Source organism: Phalacrocorax aristotelis, chromosome 3 (assembly GCF_949628215.1).
Source record: "Phalacrocorax aristotelis chromosome 3, bGulAri2.1, whole genome shotgun sequence".
In the NCBI taxonomy this organism is placed as follows: Eukaryota; Metazoa; Chordata; class Aves; order Suliformes; family Phalacrocoracidae; genus Phalacrocorax; species Phalacrocorax aristotelis.
This window is the reverse complement of record NC_134278.1, coordinates 79,019,399-79,044,190: the sequence shown is the minus strand read 5'-3', so window position 1 is coordinate 79,044,190 and position 24,792 is coordinate 79,019,399. Positions and strand designations below refer to the sequence as shown.

General features: G+C 40.6%; 1 protein-coding gene across 2 annotated transcripts in view; it reads right to left on the bottom strand.

Annotated features, from left to right (window-relative positions):
- Positions 1-24: 24 nt before the first annotated feature.
- The window catches only part of EML6 (EMAP like 6), a 121,599-nt gene continuing 96,831 nt past the window's right edge, over positions 25-24,792 (bottom strand). The window contains exons 28-41 of one of the 2 annotated variants that reach the window (XM_075088105.1): positions 19,184-19,262; positions 17,847-17,976; positions 16,527-16,625; positions 14,697-14,870; positions 13,770-13,978; positions 11,563-11,720; positions 10,755-10,869; positions 9,378-9,566; positions 8,108-8,280; positions 7,356-7,518; positions 6,180-6,283; positions 4,868-5,021; positions 4,563-4,663; positions 25-2,829 (exon numbers count right to left, since the gene is read on the bottom strand). In XM_075088105.1, the coding sequence (XP_074944206.1) occupies positions 2,805-2,829; positions 4,563-4,663; positions 4,868-5,021; positions 6,180-6,283; positions 7,356-7,518; positions 8,108-8,280; positions 9,378-9,566; positions 10,755-10,869; positions 11,563-11,720; positions 13,770-13,978; positions 14,697-14,870; positions 16,527-16,625; positions 17,847-17,976; positions 19,184-19,262 (1,873 nt within the window). In that variant the 3' untranslated portion in view covers positions 25-2,804. Of the gene's footprint in view, positions 2,830-4,562; positions 4,664-4,867; positions 5,022-6,179; positions 6,284-7,355; positions 7,519-8,107; positions 8,281-9,377; positions 9,567-10,754; positions 10,870-11,562; positions 11,721-13,769; positions 13,979-14,696; positions 15,263-16,526; positions 16,626-17,846; positions 17,977-19,183; positions 19,263-24,792 lie in introns of those variants that run through there. The other variant, XM_075088106.1, reaches the window with a different exon arrangement.

The window sequence follows — 24,792 nt, the reverse complement described above, 5'->3', positions numbered from 1 at the left end:
CGTAGGTGGTTTTTTCATGATACCTTTTCTTTTCGTATGTGCAGTGTGAAGCAGTTTGTTCAGGTCCAGTTACAGATTCGATGTCCCAAATAGCTGTGTCAGCCGGTGATGCTCAGTTTGATGCGTAGTTCTTGTAGCGCAGATTCTTGCCCGCAGTGAGGAGGCCTCGATGGTGAACACTGAAGGCACCCGTTGTTACTGCTGCCGGCTGCGCTGCCAGCGCGGTGACACAGGGGCGCCGGTGTCAGACACCGCTGAAGTGGTGTGAGTTGGTTATTGAGAAGCATCAAAGGTGAAATTTGAGATTCTGCTCACCAAGGTGAAGAGCCTTGGTTTCTTTTACTTTTGAGACAATAATGTACGATGCCATATTCTAGTTTGAAGGAAACTGTAAAGCGAGTCCCTCTACTAATCTTTTCAGATCAACTTGTTGAATCTGACTGAAGAGCTGGACATTGAGAACTTGTATCCAAATTTATTTGAGATACAGATTTTAATGTAACGGCATCTTGACCATTGAAAAATAAACGCATGCACTAATATTTTAGTTTACAGTATAATACATCATTCCAAACGTTTTATACATAAAGCCAAACCATATAAACATACAAATTTTAAGTGTTTTCCTGACAGACACTATTGCTTTAAGGTATTTTTCACATCGCCATTTATTAATTCATCCTGCCACGCGACTGGTTTGTTTCAGGATACAATCAGTGTGAAAGGAAGGCAAACATTATTACAACATAGGCAAGAAGGTGCTTACTGACATCACCACCTCACATGATTACATTATTTGATCAAGAAGGTTTCTTTACAAACAAAAAAAGACTGCATAGGGACGCTTATTGTGTATCGGACAAACTGATCTTCTGTATAGTACTATAAGGCATTAATAAATTCAATTTTAAAAAAAGGTGATTCTTTGAGGTTGCTGAAGCACTTTTGTGTGTTAAATGTACATCGATCCACTCCTTTAACTGGATATTCGTTGCATCCACCAGCTACCTTGTTACGCAGTGGGCAGCAGAAGTGGATTGGCAGGACGTTTCCACAGTTCACAATTGTATTTTCCTGAACTGGGACTAAAGCGCTGTTTAACACTTCTTTTCAGAGCCTAAATGTAAGTCTAAACATTTTATTTTGGCCTTTATTTCTTTTGATTAACAGTCTTTTTAAAAGAAAGGCAATTTCAAAGTATGGATGTTCCATGCCAGAAATCTCAAAAATCGTTTGTTTTGACATTGCCCACGTTTTCTGTTCCTTTCTTAACAGTTTCATTGGAAAAAGTTGAACGTCCTTCATTTTCTTTCTCCAATTCCACTGGTCCTGTAGGGTATTTTTGTTCTGACAAAATGTTCATTAACAAATGTTGAATGGCTTTACTTGCCTTTCATGAGCATCTATCTGCTCGTGGTCTCCGCTTCCGTGCGGAGGTGACCCTCCTCTCATCTCAGCTGCCTGCTGCCCTCCCACCCCCCAGTCCCACAGCCCGGTCACGGACGAGGGGGCTGTGCGAGAGGCAGTGGTGGGGAGAGGAGTCCAGGCTTAGCAAAGACACTGATTTTCTCGAGGATAGGGAAAGTTTCTGGTATCAGAGTGATTTATTTTCTACTCACAAGCAGCGTGGGACTAGGTGCCTGCTGGAGGGTACACACTGTACCTGCTGGGGCTCCAGACCTGCTCTAGGCCTTTCCTAGAGAGCACGTGGGATGTCTTCAGGAAGCCCCTCCCGAACAGGGAGAACAGGATATAGTGATTCTTGGAGGCTTTCAGGCCACTTGAATATGCTAGTTGGCCACTGCCTGTGGAAGCGGTTTCCTACAAAGCACATCTTCCCTCACAGAGAGAGTGCAGGAGCACTTGGGGAACAGTCTCCTCCTTTCTTGTGTTAAAAATTCTTCAACAACATCTCTCTGTACTCTCCCTCTACTCACCTTTTGAGTTAAGCTTCAACTCCTGGCTGCGGTCAAGCTACAATCCTGCCCCAGCTGAGACCAGCTTATCGAGAGGTGCAATGCCGTCGGGAACCTGTCCTTACAATAGCGCATAGCTTCTCACTCTTGGAAACATTTTGGCATTCACTTGTGAAGGTATTAAAAACCAAAGCAGAAAACAGGGAGAAAGGTGTTAATGGTTAGCCCTCCTCTGTGTGAAAGTTATAGCACCGTATGTTGAAAGCAACTGGTGGGAGGCAAGACTGTAGCCCATACTACTGGAAAATTATTCAAAGGCACTTCATGGATAGAAAATTTTGCCAAATATATATATATTTAAAAATAAAATGGACTTAAAAAAATGATAGTTTGCTCCTTCAATTACAGAAAGCTGAAGCGTGAACTCCAGCATGCTTCCGGTTTTGCTCAGTGCACCAAATTGGAGTTTTAAGCAGGTGTGGTTAAAAAACCACCAACTCTCTTGAACAAATGTTCAAGCCATAAATTTTGAAATTCTGCTAATGACAGGGCCCAGCATTTTCTCAGCGTGCTCCCTTTTCAGACATGGTTTGAATAACACAGTATTAGGCAAAAGCAGCTTCGTGAGTGAACTGTTCATCACTTTGGCCTACCCAGGTTACAAAACGCTTCCCTTTCAAACTTCAGCTTCCTTCTCAAGGATATTGGTCTTTCCAATGCAAGATCACATTCACTTTCAGTAAATTCATATGAGTAATTTGAAAAATGTGTAATCCATGCAGCATCATATGGAAATTACAGCAGCCGAAGGGGTAGAGGCAGTCATGGCTGTCCAGTCCAGAGCAGTCACTTGGTGGTGGCAGTAACAGCAGCAAGAAGAGGCTCCTTTCAAAGACATCGCCATACAAATACACTACAGAGAAAGTAATGGAGAGCATAGTTATTCTTCTGAGTAACTCGATGACAACCTTCAGCACGTCACGCTAAGAGAGGCTGCGTTAAACACATTTGTGGCTGTAAGTGCAGATTTACCAGCAAGATACCAGGTAAAGCAATGTTAAGCCCGGGAGTTACTCAACAAATGCACTTCCCTTTCTCAGGAGAGAGTTAAAGCATTGTAACTAACGCACGTGTGAGATAGTGAAGGCCTGAAGGTTGGCAGTGCTATTATTTTACTCTGTATACTTTTTGGGAATCCCTAAGAAATCCTCATCATAACTGTATTGTCAAAATTAAGGCAGCCGATAAGCTTTTCTGAGTTTAGGTAACTTCTAGCCTGCAGGCTGAGAACTGAGCTTTTCTTCCCATGCAGCTGCTTTTTTGATCTGACTCGAGCTTCCTGCCCTCCCACCACACAACCCCTATTTAAAAAGCAAAACACTTCCTCTGCTGTCCTCCCCCCGCCCTTTTTCTTTTACCCCCAAAGTAGAAAATGAAAACATCTATTCTGGGGGGGGCTGAGCTTGAAGAACATCTTATCTCATGCAATGGGAAGAGAGTTAAATTCTCTGCAAGGTCTTGAACAAACTGGACCTAATGCCAGTATCTGCTGCAGGTGTAGTGAGGGGAGCCTGCTGTCATGGGGCGTGCATCAGTAGTTCTCTGCTTCAGGAAAAGAGGCACAGTCTCGGTCACTGGCAGAAATGACTCAATCTTGCAGTCTTGCAATCTGGCTTGTCTTTTTCCTGCTGAGTAAGCAGTTATAAATACCAGGTTCTTGAATGCGGCTTCCCAATACTTGCTCCTGTGAGAATTTGTGCCCTTTTGCTTCCTAACTTGTTGCTTTTCAGTTTTCTAGTTCTGCATTTGCTGTTCAAAAGGCTCTTACGCTTTGCATTCAACCACATTTCGTTTTTGTTCCTCACCTTTCTGCTCCCTGTTTTGCTTGACAGTCGTGTCCTCTTTGAGCAGTACCAGAAGCTCAAAGAGATTTGGGGAGTGAGGGTGGAGGGGAATCCAGCAGGAATCACCTGTGTGCACGCGCACATGCACACTAGCTGTCTTCTTTTTTTTTTTTTTTTTTTTGAGGGGGAAAAAAACCAGAAAACACCCCAACACAAACTTGAGGCACCTTTCAAGAAGCCTGTTATTTGAAATGTCTTTCTAAATCTGTCTATCCTTCTGCTCAGCTGGAATTCCTGTCCTACCCTTTGCTGGGTGGGAGCTATTCAGTTATTTTTGTGTGACTGACACCCCCACCAGCTGTCTTTGATCTAAATGTTCTTCAGACACACGAGTGGTTCCTGCGCCAGCAGCCGGGACTCCTTCAGCTACCTCTTGGCACCCAAAGTCTCAGAGGTCGGGGCTGGCCTGTGCAGCAACAGGTATGGTCTGCCTCGCCTGCCCTCTCCCAGGGAGGAAGGCAAGCCAAGGAGCTGCAGGCCGACAGGTGGTAAACAGGGAAACCCACGTGCAAGATGCTTTACCCAGTAGAGGTGGCCTCGTGAGTGGCACCACAGTGGCAGGAGCAAACTGGGTTCAAGGGGCCTTAAAATACAGCAATTCCTGAGTAAGAAAACCAAGCCAAAACTATCACATATCAGCAGGCTTCAGTGAATGCAGAGCGGGCCAAGAAAGGTGTTAAATGCATTGCCAGGTGTTGTTTGGCATGCAAAATTTTTGATCAGCATGAAAATAAGCAGTTACCTGCAGTCATCTCCTCCTGTACTTATAACGTACTTGTCATCATGAGAAAAGCGTATGTTGGTGACGTGCGCAGAGTGCCCAAAATACCGCTTGTGTTTGGCCTGTTGGAAAAAGAAGTTTGGGAATTAGTACCATAGCGTGGCATTACAGAGTGACAAAGTCGCCCTGTGAGTGTAGACAAAAATCGCATCCCCAGCACCACTGGCGTCTTTGAGCCCACAGTCATCCCAGCTTGGCACCTGACTCTCTGAGTTTGAACATGGGGAAAAGCAAACTCCTTAGATTAAAATAAAATATCCACTTACAAATTTTTCCGTGCATGGGAAATCAAACAGTTTCACCAGACCAAAGTCATCTCCAGTGACTATATTTAGGCCAGCATGGGTCACACACGCACAGTTGACGTCTGCTTTATCTGCATTTCGCGGCCAAATTCCAATGACCTCGTCTCCAAGAATGCTGGTCCAAAAGCAAGTTAAAAGAAAAGCAATTAGACTATAAGACTGACTTGCTGCTGTTCTCTTCCAGAGCATGGTGAGGCAACACAGCCTGGTAATAAAATACTGCTGCCTTTGAAAACAACTCTTTTCCCTCTAAATCACTGCACCAAATGTGACCTCATAATAGAGAGCATCAGAGGAACATACCTTTTTTGTGTGACTCTTAAACCATCTTTACCCATAAATCCCAAGGTTTATCTCCTGTGAAACCACTCGCACCATTTTATACGAGCAGTTTGTGCAGCTATGGTCTCCTCCTTTCCTATGGGCATGTCTGCACCCTCCCATGGTGATTTTTGACAGCAATGCTCTCGTCTCTTAGCCATAAGCTCTTGAATGAGGGGATGCTGGTTTGGATGTAGGGTATTTCTTTAAATAGCTGTTCTTCCCTTAGTTCAAGCTCCTTTATAATCATTCCTATTTACCTGCATGTTAACTGTCAGATGTGTCTGCCCCACTCCCACAATCTGTCAAGATTCCTTAGAAATGAGTAATTTGGGGGCAGATTTTTATGCTTGCTTGATAGCAGAGCAGCAAGAGTAGGAGGATTCTCACCTTCTCCTAAAAACCTGCATGTATTATCACCCGCTGCTTACTGTCAGATCTGCTTTTGGCCTATTCCGCTCTCTACAATAAGAGCCTGGCCAGTTTTGTGATCATGCTGGGAGGCTCATGTATAAAACCCATGTCAGTAAATATATTTTAATGAAACCCACAACTCCTTCCTTAACACAATCAGCTCACGTCTCCATGCCTCCTATGCTGCATGTGCTTGCTGATGTGGGATAAGGTAGCACCTATGCCCACCTGCCAATAAAAGTAAAGCTTTAGGCAGTGCAGAGCCATGCAAGAGGCCACGTGCCTCCCTCTTGGGAAGCCTGGGACCAGTGGCAAGAAGCCACTGTGGACATACGACAGACAGCCCTCGGTATTACTACAGTTATAATTACTATAGACACCAACCAGCTACAAAGACGTGTAAAAAAAAGTGTGTAAGACAGAGCTTTGGGGAAGGGGAGCATGCACGCTTTCTCTCACAGGTTTGCCAAACCCTGGGGATGTTTCAAGCATTTGGTTTACACCAACTCATCTTGTCATCTGTTCATTAGTGTTTTACCTTGTCCACGTGGCCCACGTGATCTTTTCTATTAATGCAGGATCTGTTATTTGCTTTCCTAGTGGTACCTCGTGAACTTGACGCTTATAGGCACCCGTTGATACCTGAAAGTAGGAAGGGAAAAATCTAGGAACTTTGCCATCATTTTCTTTATAAGATTTCCAGCAGTAACATTCTCAGCAGGTTTTATCAGGAAATTAACATCTACAATAAAAAGTCTGATTTTTTCCTAATTAGCTCTAATTCATTCTATGCAATATGAAGTGTTACAGGATGATAACTGAATGAGCTGTTCATGTGCATACTGCACAGCCAACAGATTTCACAGAATCAGAGACCTATGGGGGTTGGAAGGGACCTCTGGAGATCACCTTGTCCAACCCCCCTGCTTGAGCAGGGACACCTACAGCAGGGGGCACAGGAACACGTCCAGGCGGGTTTTGAATGTCTCCAGGGAAGGAGACTCCACACCCTCCCTGGGCAGCCTGTTCCGCTGCTCTGGCACCCTCACAGGAAACAAGTTTCTTCTCATGTTTAGCTGGAACTGCCTGTGTTCCAACTCGTGCCCATTGCCCCTTGTCCTGTCATTGGGCACTACTGAAAAGAGCCTGGTCCCATTGTCCTGACACCCACCCTTTAGATATTTATAGGTATTTATGAAATTTATTTCCTTTTAGTTATACACTCCCTGGCTTATCTCCACCCACTTTCACTAGATCAGAAAACATTTCAAAAAGAAGCTTCACATATTAATTCATCTGTCACATGCATTCCTTCCTGCAGAACGGGAGGAGAACCATTTCTATATTGAGGTTATACTCTGCCATTTCTGTCTCAGCGCTGTACCCATTCCCTTGGCGTGAGACAATACTTTGCCTTTAGTGCACTCCTAATCTTGTAAGGGAGCTCAGCTATGTTGCGAGGGTCAGAGATGCAGAGCCCAGGAGGAAGACACGCGTATTTAGAAAGAAAGAAAGGACTTCAGATAGAGCTCTGCGAACATCCCAAAGGCAATCTGAGTTATCTGGTCTGCCTCGGAAAATGTAGGGGCACCTTGGAATTCAGAATAACTTTGGAAAGCCTCCCTCACCCTTTCTTACCTCCACCTTGTTATTATGCCTGAAAACAGGTAAGTCAGAATAAACACAAACAAACATGGGTCTGCCTGAGACATACCTGAATGTACCTGCTGTCTGCAGAAAAATCCATCTGTATGACAAAACTTGCAATGTCTTTGCAGTAGCCTATTCGGTTTAGGGTTGTACCTTGAGTGAGGTCATAAAAATCTACGGTATGTTCTTGTGAACCCACTGCCAAAAACCTGTTATCTGGGCTGATCCTAGACAATAAAACATGGAATGGGGATAGAATTTACTGCTTCTGTGCCGGATTTTCTTTTGATTCTCACGTTAAGACGAGCAAACAAATTTCCATTACTGGAAAACAAGAAAAACCTTCTATCAATAGCAAGATCGAAGCCAACCCAAACCTCAATGCTTAATAGATGAGGAAGAGTGAGGATATCATATGTAGTTAACTGACGTTAACACTGCACTCTCATAAAGCGCACGGCACGTGTGCAGAGTAACGCTAATCCTCTTTGAGGAAGCAACAGGAATCGCCATTTAAAAATGTACTATATTAGTAATTCCCATAATCACAGCTCCACAGTGCACAAATCACTAGCCATATGCAAGTGGATATAACTGAATTAATCACGGGGGAAAAAAGCGTGTGGTACAAAAGATATATAAGCTTTAGGTATATGTAAAGCCATCAGTCAGCCAGTAAATGCATTTCAGGATTTTATGCGTGTTTCAATAAACATGGAGTTACAGCAAATCTGGAAATCAGCTTGGAACTTGATGGACTTTTTCTTGAGTACCGGCTGCCTATTTAGCAAACTTCGATTGACGTTTCTGACATACCTGATATCCTGAATTGCAGACTTCCTGTCTCGCTTTTTGCCCCAAACCTTAAGGCTGTTGACAAGTAAAATAACAAATTCTCCGTTCTTCATGCCAATTGCAACCATTTCACCATCAGGACTATATGCGGCACACCTTGCTGGATGACCTAGATTCACTTTGTTCAGCAGTTTCTGTATTAACAAAAGCAACAGGCTCACACCTCCCCTGGAGAAAACTACCAAGCAAATGGAAAGCTTCCAAACACAAAGCATAAAAATCACTTATTAAATACAAATTGTGTATAGCTTCCTCTAAATATAAATCTGATATTTCACATCAAAAATCACATCCCACCAGGCATACGTCGCAAAACAGACTTCAAAATATAGATGTAATTCAGATGGGAGTTTCATGCGCGCATCTATTTTGTTGCCGGGTGAATTCAAGTTTTACACCAGAAAGAATACTATTTAGCAGAAAAGGCTAAAAAATCATTTTCCTCTTTTGTTTGAAAGGCTATTTTAACAACTTCTACAACTACTGATCACGGTAGGTTTTTCCCACTTGACTTGCTGTGTGAAAACATGCTAGAATGCTCTTGTGTTTTCACTTACCTGACTGTATTGATGATAGATTCATTTTCCATATTTAAAATGATCCCTGTTAGCTCAGGTAGTTACCATCTGAAAAGGCTGATGTAGGCTTGCATAAGCAGAAACCTTTTGGTTATTCTTTAAAATGTTTTATTTATTTTTTTTTAAAATAGCTGCTGTTATGCAATTTGACTTGGGAAAAAATCCTGAACTCCACATACGCAACACAATCGGTTCTGAAGAAAGGCTCTAAAAAGGAGGGAGCTGCGCTTGCCGGTATGGCAGGCTTATTGTCGGGGCTGTGTACGAGTTAGTGACAGGACGATCTGCGTCACCCAGCCTGGCAGCATGGAACTGAAATGCTTCCTCAATCCACACCAGCCTCTACTTCTAGATCAAAATAAGCAATGCACAACAAAAGGCACTCCCATCAGCACGAGCGCTTTTAAATAACTACATTTCTCTGCAAACTGGTTGCTTTTGGCAAGAGCAGCACGCTACCTCACCGAGGACTTACCTTTTCACATCGCTGGGAAAAAAAGAACCGTGCCAAAACAGAAGACGCTGTGCTCTCTACATGGCTGCCCGAAGGTGCGTATGTGGTTGGAAGAGCACACATCGTACAGTTGGAAAAATGCACTGTTGTATAAAATGATAATTTTTAATCATATACTTTTCAATTTAGTGATACTCACTTTGTCACACAGGTCCCAGATTCTTGCTGTTCCATCATTACTTGCAGAGATAAATATGTCTTTTGAGGGGTGAGTTGCTAAGCCCCAGATTTCCCCTTCCATGTGACAGTCAATCAGCAAGTTTGAAGCAGCATTTTTTTCTCCTACTTCAAGGATTTCTCCGTCTTTTGTTCCCACTAAAATTTTTCCCTGTTTGTAGACACAAAAAAAGGATGAGAGATGGGTTGTCAGTGTAAAAGTGTCAGTGTAAAATCATGTCAAAGGCAGTGAAGTCCCGATGTATTGCAGACTTATCTGTGATAACTCATCCTGATTTATACTGCTTGTTCATCAGGCATCTTAAAAATGGGAGAGTCAAACACCAACACTTTCACACCTCGAGATCTGGTATCATGTTCTGGTGTTACTGTTAAGTGGCTGCGGTGGGTTTCCACCTTGCCATTAAGGATTTTAATTCAGATCGAAGTGGTTATAAACAAGCTGGCAAAGGATGATTCTCATACCTCCTAGGTGACTAAATACGATTTTTGGGCCATCATAAAAAAATCAAACCTAAACTGCAAGAGCCTTCTCAGCAAATACTTGTAAAAATCATAAATAGATACACTTTGGAATTGGTTAATGGCTACTTGATTAGAAATACAAAACAACATTCCTCTGTGTGGTTGTTATCAAAGAGCATGTCAAATTCCTGAGACTTGATATACAAAGTTAAATAGAAACCATTTCATTAATACCCATCACATGAAGTAACACTCCTGCATCATCATGCACTCCTCGTGCATTTACAAGTATAATTTAGGCATGTGCAAGGGTGATTTTAGCATCTGTAATTACTCAGTTGTTTCCACTGTTTTCCACTTTACCAAACCTTCAAGTCAGTCAGTATTTCTCAGGGGCAACTTGTTGTATTGGTGGCTTTTTTAAAAAAAAAACAACCAAAAAACCCCTAGGATCCATTCTGCCTAACTGAAGCACCTAAACTGTGCCTACATTTCACGGGAAGCAAACCTTGTAAAGTAGGTACCAAAGTTCCTTTTGATGGTTGAAAAGAAAGGCAGGAGACAAGGTCCTACCCTGGCAACATACGCTCCTACACTGAGCACTGTCCTTTAGAGGCCTTCAAAGGCCTTTCACTCTCCTGACTGACTAGAGGACAGGCAGGCACCAAGCATCAGAAATGGGATCATCATGTAGTTTAAAGCCCATCACTGAGCTCAGGAAGACAAGTAAGGAGTTGTCATTAGGTGGGCAGACAAAGCCTCCTCCCGTAACTTCACAAAAGTTTTCTCCCTTAGGTCTCCCATCCAGCCCCCACCAAGAACACCACACAGTGACGGGGCCAAAGGGTAACATGTGCCGTGTCAGCTCACTTACTTTTCCTCTGCAGACGGAGCGCACGCACTCAATCAGCTGGCCTGTCTCAAGCTGAAATGCTCGGCACCGTTTCATCTCTTGATCCCACAGCTTTACAGCTCCCCCTTCTTTAGTGCTGAAAAGAAGTGTGTTGTGTTACCCAGGTGTCTCCTTCTGCATAGGCTACAACAAATCCTGTGTGTAAATCCCACCAGTATTTATCTCGTTAAATAATAAAACATACATTGAATTACCTTCTACTGTATATAAAGACACCTCACTATTGTGTAATGGAGAGTAAATAATAAAAATTTTAATGTTATCACACTTCACGTTTTAAACAGTATCATGCCTAATTTGTAAAAAACAGATTGTTCTCTTGTCACTTAATCTCAAATCTCTGCCACCAACATAAGCTTGGCAAAAATGTTACTTCTGGTAAATCAAAGAACTTACTAACCACAGAGCCTCCACTGGGAGAGGTTGTCTGTAGTTTGATAGAGTTAAAAAATTAAGAAGAACCCACTTATGGCAGGCTGGCAGGAGCTCAGGCAACAAGGAGCTTATACCGGTGCTGACATCAATTCCTAACTGGAGGTTCCGTATGTCCTTTGCACATAACGTGCATTACTGTGACCTCGAGCGTCCCACGTGTTTGTCCTTTACTAAGATGCCTGGGCAGGTCATCTAAAATTTAGATTGAAGCTGCTACAGTACAGATACCATTTATCTCTGGGAAGCATTGTGTATGTCTAGGGTATGGGATAAATAAAAAGTATCGCATGAGAGAGACAAAAGTTGTGCACTTTAGGAAGATTGTATGTCTTACGGTCTCTCCTTCCCTCCTGTAACAATGAGTCCATCTCGAAGAGTCGTGTACATTGTAAACACTGGCCCTGTGTGAGCTTTTGCCACAAGTCTAATCAGAAAATGATCCTTCCAGACGTAGACATCTCCATTTATGGCACCAGTAAACGTAAGGTTATTCTGCAACAAATAGCAATGATGTCTGATATAATAAATACTGTAGCATTTTGTTCAGCTTGAATTAAAATTCTTTTAGCTACTGAACTTCCTGAGAAAAGCCAATTATGCAACGAATGTAGGAATTAAAGCCATCTGCATCGAGAGAATGAGCTTAACGACTGCACTTTAATGGTGTTTCTTTGAGATGTTATACATCATATGGGTCCCAGGGTAATAATGCACATTCCCCTCATGCATCTCATCTTGGGATTTTTCAGATGCATGTACTTCTTTTGCTGTGCATGCGCTATGTCATGGCTCCTGCTGGTGAGATGGACGGCAGGCTGCCACTACTGAATTTTAAGTGATGTTTCTTTCTTCTTTGAGTATGTGTCAGCACGAATCTCAGGATAGATGACTGGCAGCAGCATCTTCAGGATGTTGAAAATAAAGCATATAAACTGAAATGCAGAACTAGCTCAGCCTGATACCTACTCTAGGCACCACAGCAATGGCATAATTTCCCATAACAGTCATGAAACTCCTCCAGGAAGCAAAACAGCCTGAGACTCCCTGAGGAATGGGAAAAAGAAGGAAGCGTTCTACATCACAGACACTATTTTGGAGTGTGCTTTGTTAAATGGAAAAGCTTGCCTAAAGAACTAAAGATGGTCTGACCTTGAAATCCACTAACTCTGAAATAACAGGTATCAGGAAAAATTGTGAGTGAACCCTTTAGACGGGGTGCAAAGGAAAAACTCATGTTCTGCAATAAGCAGCAACAGTGGCTGTTGAAGGAAATGGGAGATAGAAGTCCCGGAAAGACTTTCCACCATTTGAGAGAAAAAGATAGCGTGGCTGTATCCCAGCACAACCTGTTGACTTTGGCATTAGGTGGGCCTGGATGAAAATGAGTGAGGTCCACGGTTGGATGACGAAGCAGCAGGGGGTATGTGCACAGCCCCCGCTCTGTGAAGAACAATTCACTCGTGCTCCTGTGACATGGACTTATACATCCAGTGGGATTCAATGACACATACCTGAGGAAGAAAGAAACATCCTGCATGACTGACATATGCTACTGGAGTAGAGTTCACCTGCTGGTTTTGAAGGTGCCCCTTTGAGAACATTGGTTTTATTATTTAAGAGAATAAAATGTCTGTTGGACAGTTTCTACTTAGAAAGGACAAACAGCAATTTTTTTGCTCTAATATTGCATTCTGCTTCCTTTTTTAAATCACTTTTGGGGTCTTTAGTGTACATTACATTACTCCTATTTTATACTGGAATAATGCCATTGGAATAGAAAGAAATGCTTATAATTAAGCAGTTTTTTACAACAAAGTCACTTGTTTGGGCACAAGAATGAGGATTCAGGTGCCTAATTTTATACACTCGTATTTCACACATTCGTATTATTGTCCAGACTGGATAATTAGGAGCAAGGGTTTCTCTGAATTGGTGGTTTGTATAATTTATGCTTAACCTCTGCAAAGGTAATTTCTATGGTGTTTCTGGATGAAGCAGAAGCTATTTCAGACCTTAGTATCAAAGTAACACTGCTTTTTCACTGTTAATATGTATTGTTTTCCTTAACTATGAAGTCTAAAGCACAGTACTACGGTTCCTTACTGATCATTCTGGAGAGTTCTGTATACTGTCACCATTAGTTGGATCACTAGCATATGTCATACCACGCACTGTTAGCGGAAAAAAAGGTTGCAGAGCATCTACACAAAATAACAATATTACATTTTTCTAAGTTAACCAGTGAAGTGCTAAATAACTAGCAAAAGAAAAAAAAATATAAGCCATGGCAGCTGATGCTGTAGGTCTGCACAGACATTAATAAAACCCCCCTGTTCATTAACAGAGAAACCCAACCCTGCTTAGAAAACTTACACGAGGATCTCAAGGCACACAAGTTTTAAAATAAACGTTTAACTAATAAGCAAGAGCTCCATGGCCTTGCACTGTCCACATGGTACTGCATTTCAACAAAGGAAATTGACACTTGCAGTTTTAATAAAAATGTGTTATAAAATTCTGTAGCAAGTAATTTGAACTCACTGCTCCGAAGGCAACAGAAAGCATGGTTTGCATTTTGGCATCTTCCATGGAACCAATGACTCCTTTCTTATAAAGCAAAGCACTGCCAGCTAATGTCCAGAACTTCATGTGTTTTACCCCAACAGACACAAACTGAGTGTCTGAATCTGGGCGGAACTCTACAACGAATATCCTCTCCAGGTGTCCTCCCCTGCTAGCAACTTTAGCCCCTGTTTTAATTAGGAAAGGATAAAAATAAAGTTAAATTTACCTGCAAAATTAAGCTCTGATACGATTTTATAAAGTAAATTGACCTGGTATTGGATTAGCGAACTGTGTCGCAGATGCTGAAAGCTAAGCAATCCCAACATTATTTAGTGTATCAAACATCTTAATTCACGCAACCTGCAAGGTCCCTGGTTACTCTATCACATCCAACAGTTTTAGGAAACGCAGGTCTTCATAGCATGATTTGTCTCCTTGGTCAGTGAAATAACAACACAGAAATTGTGTATATCATCAGCGAGTTACCATCTGGTGAAATGCACAGGGAAACATCTAATGACCCGAGACACTTCTCCTCTCCCCTCCACCATTTCTGAAGATGATCATTCTTTTCTGGAAATGACTTCCCAAAGGCCTATCTATTGTGTAGAATTCAAAGTTCAAGTATTTTACAAATAAAAAGAAATTACTTTCCTTAATTTCATGGAATTTTATATTAAACAACATTCCTTCCTCAACTTCTATTTATAATAGAAGTTTAAAACTTATTTTTTTATTCATATTTCCTAGCACTTTACTATCTCCTTTAACTGACTTTGTGACTTAGGGAGCCATGATACTCAGAGTGAGAACACAAGTTCATTCCAAAGACTTTGAAAGGAAAAAGCAAACAATTGTACACAGTTCTGTTAGGCTGAAGGAACGTGATTTTTCCAGCGTTACCTTCTTGCCACCTCCACACTGTGATTGTATGTTCTGGATCAACTCCCACTGAAACCAGAAGTTTGCCAGTTGCACTGAAGTTCACGTAGTTGACCCCTTTGGTATGGAAGCAACGTAGCATTGAAATAGTTTGCTTACTCATAGCATCCCATATGTGAATTGTGGGAGTTGTACCTACATGCAAAAAGATGTATTAAAAAGAGAATTAATTCAGCATCTGGCAAGCTTCAATGCAAAACAGGCATGTTTCAAGAACATTTAACCTAAACAGACACTGATAAGTTGTGGGGTTTTGTTTTGTTTTAAGATTAACACTACTCAAAAAAAAAAAAAAATCATAATAGCTTGCAAAACATGGGGGAAATCATTGTATTTCATGAAGTAAGACAAATTCTAAAAGAACAACGTAACATTTATGAAGAACCTCATGCAAAACAAATTGTTGGTAGATGTTTCACTTGTATCCGCGATTCACACAGATACGAGGTAACTTGAAACTTTTACATAACTCTGCTGACTAAAATTCACAAACAAATCAGCCTTACCTGGAAATTCTGTCATATCACCTGCATTGTGAGAGCAATGGCAAATGAGGAAGCACCAAGGGAAAACAATAGGTGAAATAAGTCATGTTTCTAATGCTGAAGTGCCAGCAGCAGCACCAGAAGGAAAAAAAAAATTCAAAATTTGAAAATGGATATGGATTAAATCAACGAAACAAATAAGCAGGAATATTGTTGAACTTTTTTGGGTATATTGGCTTTTATACACAAATACCACAACAATATTTAGTACTTTTGAGTTTTAAAAACGGTATTTAAAAGAAATGCTAAAGGCATGCAATTTTTAAAAAATACTGGATTTAAAAGTTAAATTAATCTGTAGTTATACAGAATATCAACCAAAATCAGAAACACGGATTTCATGGGCTCTTATTGACAGAAGAGAAAAAGGGCCTTTAACAGTCACCTTTTCCATGTCATAGGAATCAGTATTTTGAATTGGAGCTCTGACAGTATGTGTGGATTTTTGTGATCACTCAACATTCAAACTGAAGTGACAGCACTCAGTACAGGCGGCAAAGGTTGTTTGTCAAGGTGTTCAGCATTTTTCTGCCCCTCTTAAGTTACTTATTACAGAAGTTATGGACTTGAGTCTCCTTCCAGAATGATAAAAATTAGAATGACACCGTTCTTTTTCAGGAAGTTAATTATTCCAGTATTGAGCTGGTTTAAGTGAAAGGTGACAGATCCTTCTCCGGGCTTGGGACAAATGACCCTGGATTTCCCCCACAATGTTTACTCCTGCAAAAGGAACTAGGGAATCTAACAGGATTCTCCATGTAAAAAACAAACAAATATATGGTTTCACAATTGGCCCCTTACACGTGTCGTAACTTCTGAGATTTCACCCTCTTTCCTTTTCCATATAGCTTTTGTACTTCTGCAGGGGAAAAATCTTTGTTATTTTATTCTCACTGTTAAGCATTTTACTGCTAAACAAGTGCCTTGGATACAGGAAGGAAAGAGGGAATTCTATACATCTTATGCTTACATATTAATGAGATGATTTAGTGCAGTTTATCAGAGCTTACTTCCTGAAATATGATCATACTACAATTAACTCTAAAATCCAATGACTCACAGTCAGACATGAAACTGAAATCATAAGAAAATCCTGAAGCTTGATTACCTCTTTCAAATCAAAGAAAAAGTTTGAGGTGAGCAACACTGGCATGCCCAGGTAAAATTCCTATACAGAAAAGCCCAAAATAAATCAGTGCCCCTGACAATTTTTGAGTAAAACTGTGTTATATGGAGAGTCACCTACCGATCTGGCTGGTAGCCACAATGTTTTTATACTTTGGGTGCTGATTCACAGTTAGGCAGAGAATGTCATCAGTATGCTCCAGGTAGAAACTCTGACCACCTAATAAAATTCAAACATGCTTTTATTCACAACAGCATCGAAGAAAGAACCACCACTGAAGCAAAGAATATTCAAGCAGCTTGTTGCTACACTGATGCTGTACTCTCCAGGGGTTGGACGGAGGCAGGGCAATAACTGTGTTGACAGCTCCTCTGCTCTCACTCCCAGGTGCCATTACCAAAAGTGCTATGAATGTAACCATTACACACACACACATATATATATTTAAAATATATATGTATATAAAAAAGCAATATTTGGTAAACAGGAATCAGTCCAAGAATCATCCTGTAGCCTCCTGTAACTGCACGAAAAAGCAAAACTAGGAAACGCAGGGCCCAGGTTTCCCAGTAAACTGAAGCAGTCAGCAGGAAGTGAATTGGAAAGCAAAGCCCTGTGAAGGCTGCACTTTGAAATATCCTCCCAAGGGAGAGGGCCCCAAAAGAACAGATGGGACTGCACATCCCAGCCCCACAGGTCAGAGGCCGCACTAGTCCCCACAGGTCACCAGATGTGACAGCATTTCTGCCTCCGCCCCTCCTTGGCAGCAGAGCTGCTGAGTGCACTGCTGTGACTGTTTAGTTCACTGGGGCACCAAGAGGGAACAAAATAAAGGCCAAAATTCATTTAATTCCTACCTTTGTTTCTTGAGATATATGAAGAACATAGAGATGCTGGTGCTACAGCCTAAGGCCAGAAAATTTTTTTTGTGTTTTTCCTCCTCTTCATTACGCAAAAGGCAGGGAATATTCCCACCTTTTCCAAAGAACAACTTGCTCACACTGTATTGCATCAAAATGTACCCTTTCCTGGAGCATGACTTTGCTAAAACAACTCAAAATGAAACAATGGATGTTACTGCTCCTAACACTTTTTGGGGTACTAGTCATTTCATAACCCAGGCTCTCTCCTCTGAGAAAGCCATTCCTGTGCCTTCAGCAGGGATTTTAGCAAGGCACAACTGTAGAATTAGAACAGGTTTTTGTTACACTTCCTAGCAGAATCTCATACTTGCTGAAAGGAACAGGATGGCTTTACAGGGCGACCGTAACAGAAGAAACTCAATCTGATACAGCAGCCATCAAAATGTTTTTTCATTATTTATCACGATGCAAAATGTAAGAAAGCTACAAGAATCTTTAAAAAGCTAAGACTGTCAATCAGAAATATTTTACTTGTAAAACATTTTTTATCCCAAAGTATTGTTTCAAGTTGAATTACCGGTAGAAAGATTTTGAACTACGCCTGCTGCGGCTGTGTGGAAAATAATATCAGCACCATCATTTAGGTAATGAAGGTTGTTGCGGCAATCAAATCCTCTGTATCCAAAAACATGGTCTAAAGCCAGCTCCTAGTCAAATAAAACAAATCGAAAGAAGAAGAGTGAAGTGAGAGAAGAAATAAGGAGATTACGTAGTTTGGATCACATAAGTGCAGTTCTAAAGTAACTATACAAGCTACAAGTATGTTGTAGAGGCAATAGAATAATTAAACAATAATGAATCAGTTATCACTGTTCTTCTGCTAATTTACTGAGGCATGACATTCTCACAGACTATCTACAACACTTCAGTTGATCAGCCAAGGCACTGCATTTATATTATTATTTCTTTAATAATTCAGCCAGCTGTAAACATTTTGTTCCTGTAAATTTCCATTCAGAATATACACAACTTACCAAAAAGGTCCAATCTTATTAATCTCCCCATCACAGTTTTATAGCTGTGCAGGGTATCAGGCATTTGCAAATCTTTACTTCTACTTTAAGAGTCTTCAAAAATCATTCTTGTAAACTACCAAATGTTAGCAGACCAAATTCTGACCTTTGAAGAAGCAAAGGCAGGCTATAAGTAACTCTACAATTAAAACAGTAATCAGAGGTGTAATTTCAGCTTACAACAAGCAATTGCCAAGGGAATTGCATCTAGAAAAACAGCGATGGTTAATGGATTGTTGTCAAAGTTGCTTTTATAGCCCAGAAGACGGACTTAATGAATCCGTCCCAAACCCAATTACAACTTCCTTTGGACAATCTGAATGACATAGATAGGCCAAGCTATTGTTGCAAATTGTCCAGACCGACCACAGAATATTCATTATTCAGCATATTGCATGGGGATTCCAAAAAGATGTCTGGGGAGCCCTACAGTTTGAGGAAAAAGGTATGTTGCAAAGTAAATGAGCAAATTTCATCATTCAAAATCACATACATACACTTTCATGTGTGAAAGTGCAGTTTCTGACTGTATTTCCCTTGGGGTATGTAGTGAGTAAGGGTTCTGCTGTGGATGCACATTCACTTTGGCTCTACCTGCCCTTCAAATTAAGAGACAAATTTGTGATTTGGAGAGATCTGATACGATAGGTAAACTTTAACACCCTGAATCCGAGGTTCTTTGCTGTCTACCACATCTTCTGGTGTTTGCCACCAGGGCTGAAAGCACTTTCTAAAAATTTCTTTCTCTTCTGCCTATACGTGACTTCAGCTGCCCTCAAGAGGGATGAATTTCACCCAGCCTTATTACTTCTAAAGCAAACAAAAAAGTATTAAGCCTGACCTCAACCAGCTTCTTTTTTTTGTTGATATTGTTCTTTTGCAGTTTTTCAGGTTGAGGAGCAGCTCTGCTAACTGGTGGCCTGAAACAAACATTTAGGAAAGACAATCAGTGTGTGGGAAAGCAAAATACAACCTTCAAAACCATAGCATATGTTTTGTATATGAACAGGAAACGGCCAAGTGCAACTATATGAGCTTAGCGCTTAGCTTTATTTTTTTTGGAGTCATACAATAAACTGACTGAAATCATATGCATTTTGATGTCAAGAGCAGAAATAACATTGATGTAGATTTAGTGGAGGAGTGGCAGAACAGACCACCATGCACCAATTTTTTTTTTTTTTATCATAATGATTTAAATCCATGGAAAAATCCTTGAATACTGAATGATAACAAACTGTTGCTTTCAGAAATTACCGAAAAGATTTTTCTAAAGCTGGCAGTTGACCTTTCCCCAACCTTGCTTCTTCTGAGAAATTCCATCACAAAACCTTGACAAGACTTTATTAAAATCTTCTCAAAATCATATTAGAGATAAACAATTACATTTTAAAATGTAGAAGTCATTCATCTGTGTGAATTTAACAGAGACTAAGGCCAGCAAAGCATTTTTATATAACTACAGTTGCTAAAAAGACAAATGTAGAACACAAACCGAAACAAAATTTGATTCATGCAAATGGTCTTTAACGACAGATAACCTTTGCTGCTGCTATTTGACTTGATCCTTCCAAGAAAAAAAAAAGAAAGAGGCACAAATCTAAGATGAGTAGAGGGAGCTCAGCCTCTAGAAGCTCCAGACCTTACAAAAACAAATGCCTGCTGCACAGGCTTGACTTTAGATGACCATTGTGTTAATTTAAGAGTAATGATTCTCCCTTTCTGTTAACAGGAATTAATGAGGGCTAATTCTGACACTGTCAACAGCAGAACAGAGCCATTTACTGGAGAAATTAGCCCATCAGAATCTGGCGTAGATTCTTCATCATGTTTGATCATCTTTTACTTAGAAAATGGATCTTGCTGGAAGTTGGGGTAGAAGCGGTGATGGCAAAAGAATAAAAACAGATATTAGGGTTAAACGCTTGCTCCAAAACATGGCTTGGTGGCTGCTGTTAATAATATAAAAACACCCCACTGCATGCCTTGAAACTGCAATTGCAGGTTCTGGAGACAGGGTTAAACAACACTGGGGTTCTGTAAGTAAAAAAGCAAAATGCCTCGCCTCAAATTATTTCATAAATACTCGAATCTGGAAAGCATTTCCACAGTTTAAGATTTAAAAAAGGTGTGAACTTGATATAAATTATATATGCTGTGAAAATTAAGTTGTAACTACCATTAATTCTTGTTTTGCAAAAATTAATTGCAGAAGAATAAAATCCCTTTTGCTTAGAGGGAGCTGCTTTTTCCAGAATTGTATTTTTATGGAAGTATTAAAGGCAACAACTACAAAATGCATAGCTAGAACACTTATTGCTACACAATTAGAGTACTTATTGCACGAGTAAGTAGCACGAAAACCCAAGCTCTAAAATGACAGAACAAAGCTGGAAGTAAACAAACTAGCCCACTTCTCAAGCAAACAAGCAAATTCGCCAAGTACTAGCAAAGTACATTATCAGGTGACATTAAAAGAGTGAAAGAGTTACCTTGATCCCCTTGTAAGCAGCAAACAAAGCCAAGTAAGAAACTTAATACAATTTAGGTGTACTTCTCACCACTTTACTCATGCACAAGCATTTTTAGAGGTGATCAGTCATTCCTTTGTGGCACAAAACATGCTATTCAAGCATGCCAGCAAGAACTAAAACAGAAATTAAAGAGTGCACCAGTCTACAAATTTGGAAACATCACAGCCTGGCATCCCTGGGTATACTCTGAACTAAAGATCATACAGGACAGAGGAAAAGAAGGAAGCTACATCTGTGCTTCCTGCACACTTTATAATGAAGAAGAACGTGACTCCATGTGTTTGTTTATTTTCAGGTGCCTGAAAGGGATGGAAACTGGTAGAAACTTAGCAGTCTCATAAGCACCGTTGAGAATTTCACACAATGGATGCTTGTTTTCTCTCCTAGTTCAGCCTGCAATTTCGCCTCTTAATTGTTCATCGGTAGGCCAACTTACTTTCGGGGACAGCTTGTCCTTTTCTGTTCACAGGGAAACAAGTACCTTTATTTTCTCTGAAAGTGGTCAGTCAAGTCACCTTACATAACCATCAGGGGTAACTGGACTGAATAGCAGCGCCATCACCAGTAGAAAAGGGGCGGAGGGAACTATTACAAAACTTGATTCTCTTACAAAATAAAATCCTTATGTGATGCTAGAACAGCAAAAGCCATTTCAGCCCAGACTTACTTAGTCCTCTGACACAGCAGCACCATCACCAGTAGAAAAGGGGCGGAGGGAACTACTACAAAACTTGATTCTCTTACAAAATAAAATCCTTATGTGATGCTAGAACAGCAAAAGCCATTTCAGCCCAGACTTACTTAGTCCTCTGACGCAGCACTTATGAAAATGATAAATCATTTGCTTGCATGCTTCCTGCTCTTTTTTCTGTTTTAGTGTAATTTTAGAATGGGTCATTTTTACAGTTCTTTACCTAGGACTATCAGTTAAAGTTTATGACAAGAGCAAGCCGAAATATTTTATGAAAGCAAGAGAACACTACCAACTATGACATGATTGATAATCACTAGATTGTAAGCATGAGATTTAGGAAACATACACATACACACATTTACTTTCATATATATCTGTTCACAGTACACACAAACACAAATGTTGTGTGCATTCATATATACATGGACATGTATATATACACACGTATGCATTCATTGCCTTATTATCATCTTAATAAAACAAATGTAAAGCAGCATCAAATTTTTAACATTTTAACAAGTCACTTCATTTTTAACAAGTCTGACTACACCTAATGTATTTTGATACGTAAGATGGCAGTGTCAAGATAAGAAATTGGCACTGTAGCAAATTACATATATTTACCCTTTTTGACCTATGCAATCCGCATTGTACATTGACAGCAATCTGTGCTTTTTCTGAGCTGTGTGTTGTTAGTACTTACTTGACAATTCCCTGCCTCCAAAGGAAAGCAAGTTAAAACATAATACAAGCATTAACGGTTTCCTTCCAGTAATTTAAATCAAATGTGCTTATATTGCGTTATGGGATGAATGAGTTCCAGGAAAGATAAGACACAGTCAGACATTAGAGGGCTTTCAGTTCTTTAGATACTGTGAATACAGCAAATAGAATTTCTGTTACTAATGATTATCTTGATGATATGCTTAACACAAGTACACACGGTTATAAATCAGTGAGCTAACTCCAGATTTAAACTGACAAAATCTCACCCACTCTCTTTACGGGTCTTCATGCAGAAGTGCAAAACGGCGCAAGTGACGATTCATTCACTCTCACCTAACCAAGAAGGCTACCTGAAAGGGCCAGGGCCAATGAGTAGGAAGAGGAGCCTAAATCATGGGTGGGGTGAACAGGTAGCACCAGGACAGAGAGTAACAGAGAGACAAAGAGGAGCTGGGCAGGGGGGAAAGAGGGAATGGGGTTTTGGAAGAGTGGGGCACCTTGAGGGTGAAAAGAGATGTGATCTTAGCGAACGTGGTCAAAGTGTGTGTACGTGGAGGGTCAGCGAAACCAATTTAGATGGAAAATAAAGGCGAGAAAAAGCAGACCAAAAATTGTTACAATAAATTCTATGGGACAGGGATAACCGACTCATGTTTTTAGAGCACATGGCATAATTGCTCTCTGATGAGAGACTCTGTCTGCATCAGTACTAAACTGGCAGGAACACAAACATTCTGTTCTGAGGCCAATGGGAACATAAATAGGATCTTCAGAAACAATGTTACATGAAAGCAACAAATAAGGAGGTTTGGAGCAGGGACAGATGGACAAAAATGCCCTGACACTGAGAAGGTGACAGGCAGGGCCCAGCAGAAACGTGTAGAGGAGATGCTGAAAAGAGTCCAAACAGGAGGCTAACGTGTGCATTTAGATGGCTGCTAACTGCAGAGGAAATGTACTTGGTTGCTACACAAAAACAAAAATCTGCAGGACTGCTCCCAAGAAGAGAAAGGAAGGTTCAAAGAGAGGTAAGATGATACACCCCTGGTAAGTTTGTTTGGACAAGAGAATTAAAAAATCCAAGGTTTTAAAAAAATGTGCTGTTCATTTCAGAAAAAATGCCAAAGCAGCTTTTAAAAGTACGCTTCCACTAGCTGACAGGAGGGGGACTCCCAAGTGCCCTAAAACTGCTGCAAAACTCTGAGAGCTTTAAGAAGTGACTAAAGGCTTTTGTGAATTCTAAACCCTTAGATTTTCCCATCCTAACATAGGTAGGAGTTTTACATACAACTTTTCCTGCTGTTACTTTTCCTTTACATTTTGTAGATAACACAAGACAACCAAAAAGAATAGCATTCAATGTGAACACATCCTACTCTTAAACAGTGGACCAAAGCAAAGCTGAAGCAAAACTAGAGGGAAACCTCAACTGTAATCTACATTATTTTTTAAAAATGTAGCATTGAAAAAGCCTTAGCATAGTTACCATATTTATGATTTCACATGTACGCTGATGCACTCTTTAAAAAAAAAAAAAAGGAAAAGGTATTGCAGAACATATGGTGGAGATAGCCATTTTCGTGTTTTGTAAGGGAAGCTAGTCATTGCATTCACATGTCATTCTAGTTCAGTCTCCAAATGTGAAACAAGGAGAAAAGCAGAGCAGTAAGAAGGATAATCAGTTCTGATTGAAATCTGAAGGCTTTTATTTTTTTTTAACAAGTTTATTGCTCTAAGTATCTTGCAAGGTTGTTAAACTAAACAACTATTTTAAATAGGCTTCCCCTGTCACATAGGGATCTGTCATATACAACACACTGGACAGACAGGGCTGTCTGGAAGACGCCTCAGCCCCCTTTGCCAAAACCAGCTTTGAGGAACACATTGTAACGTGTTTTAGGCAAAACCTAAATTTATCATTGGGCTAGAAAGTTTTGAATACCTCAGATAATCAGACTTCAGGAGAACTCTCTCCATATACTACCAAGGCATCAGAATCAACCCAACTTTAGCATATTTGGGAAGGTCCCTCTCTTTCCTTAGGCTTCTTTCAGAGTTTGTGATTGTATTTGAGAGGAAGAGTCTTTTCCATTTGTTTTGTTATTCCCTACATAAACTCTGACATGTTTTGAAGCTGTGCTTATTGTATAAGTAAAAATATTCAACCAATAGTATACAGAGAACTTTTGGGCTGGAGGTAAAGCATAACAGGCAGATAAAATAGCATCCTTCCCCTGCATAACAAAACATATCAGAGACAACACTTTTTTGATCCTTCCTGGACTACAGCCTACACAACAACCCTCCAAAAAAGCTGAATATTTCACATCAGCCTCAGCGCAGAGAGCGCTCCAGTTCAGAGAGAGAAACATTGCTAGCACATTGTGCACTGTGACAGCATTGGCATCCCTCGATTCCATGCCCACTAAAGCACCACACAAATGAAAAAGACCTTTGGGCCAGCTTTGTGCTAACCTGTGGGAGAAGTGAGATTGA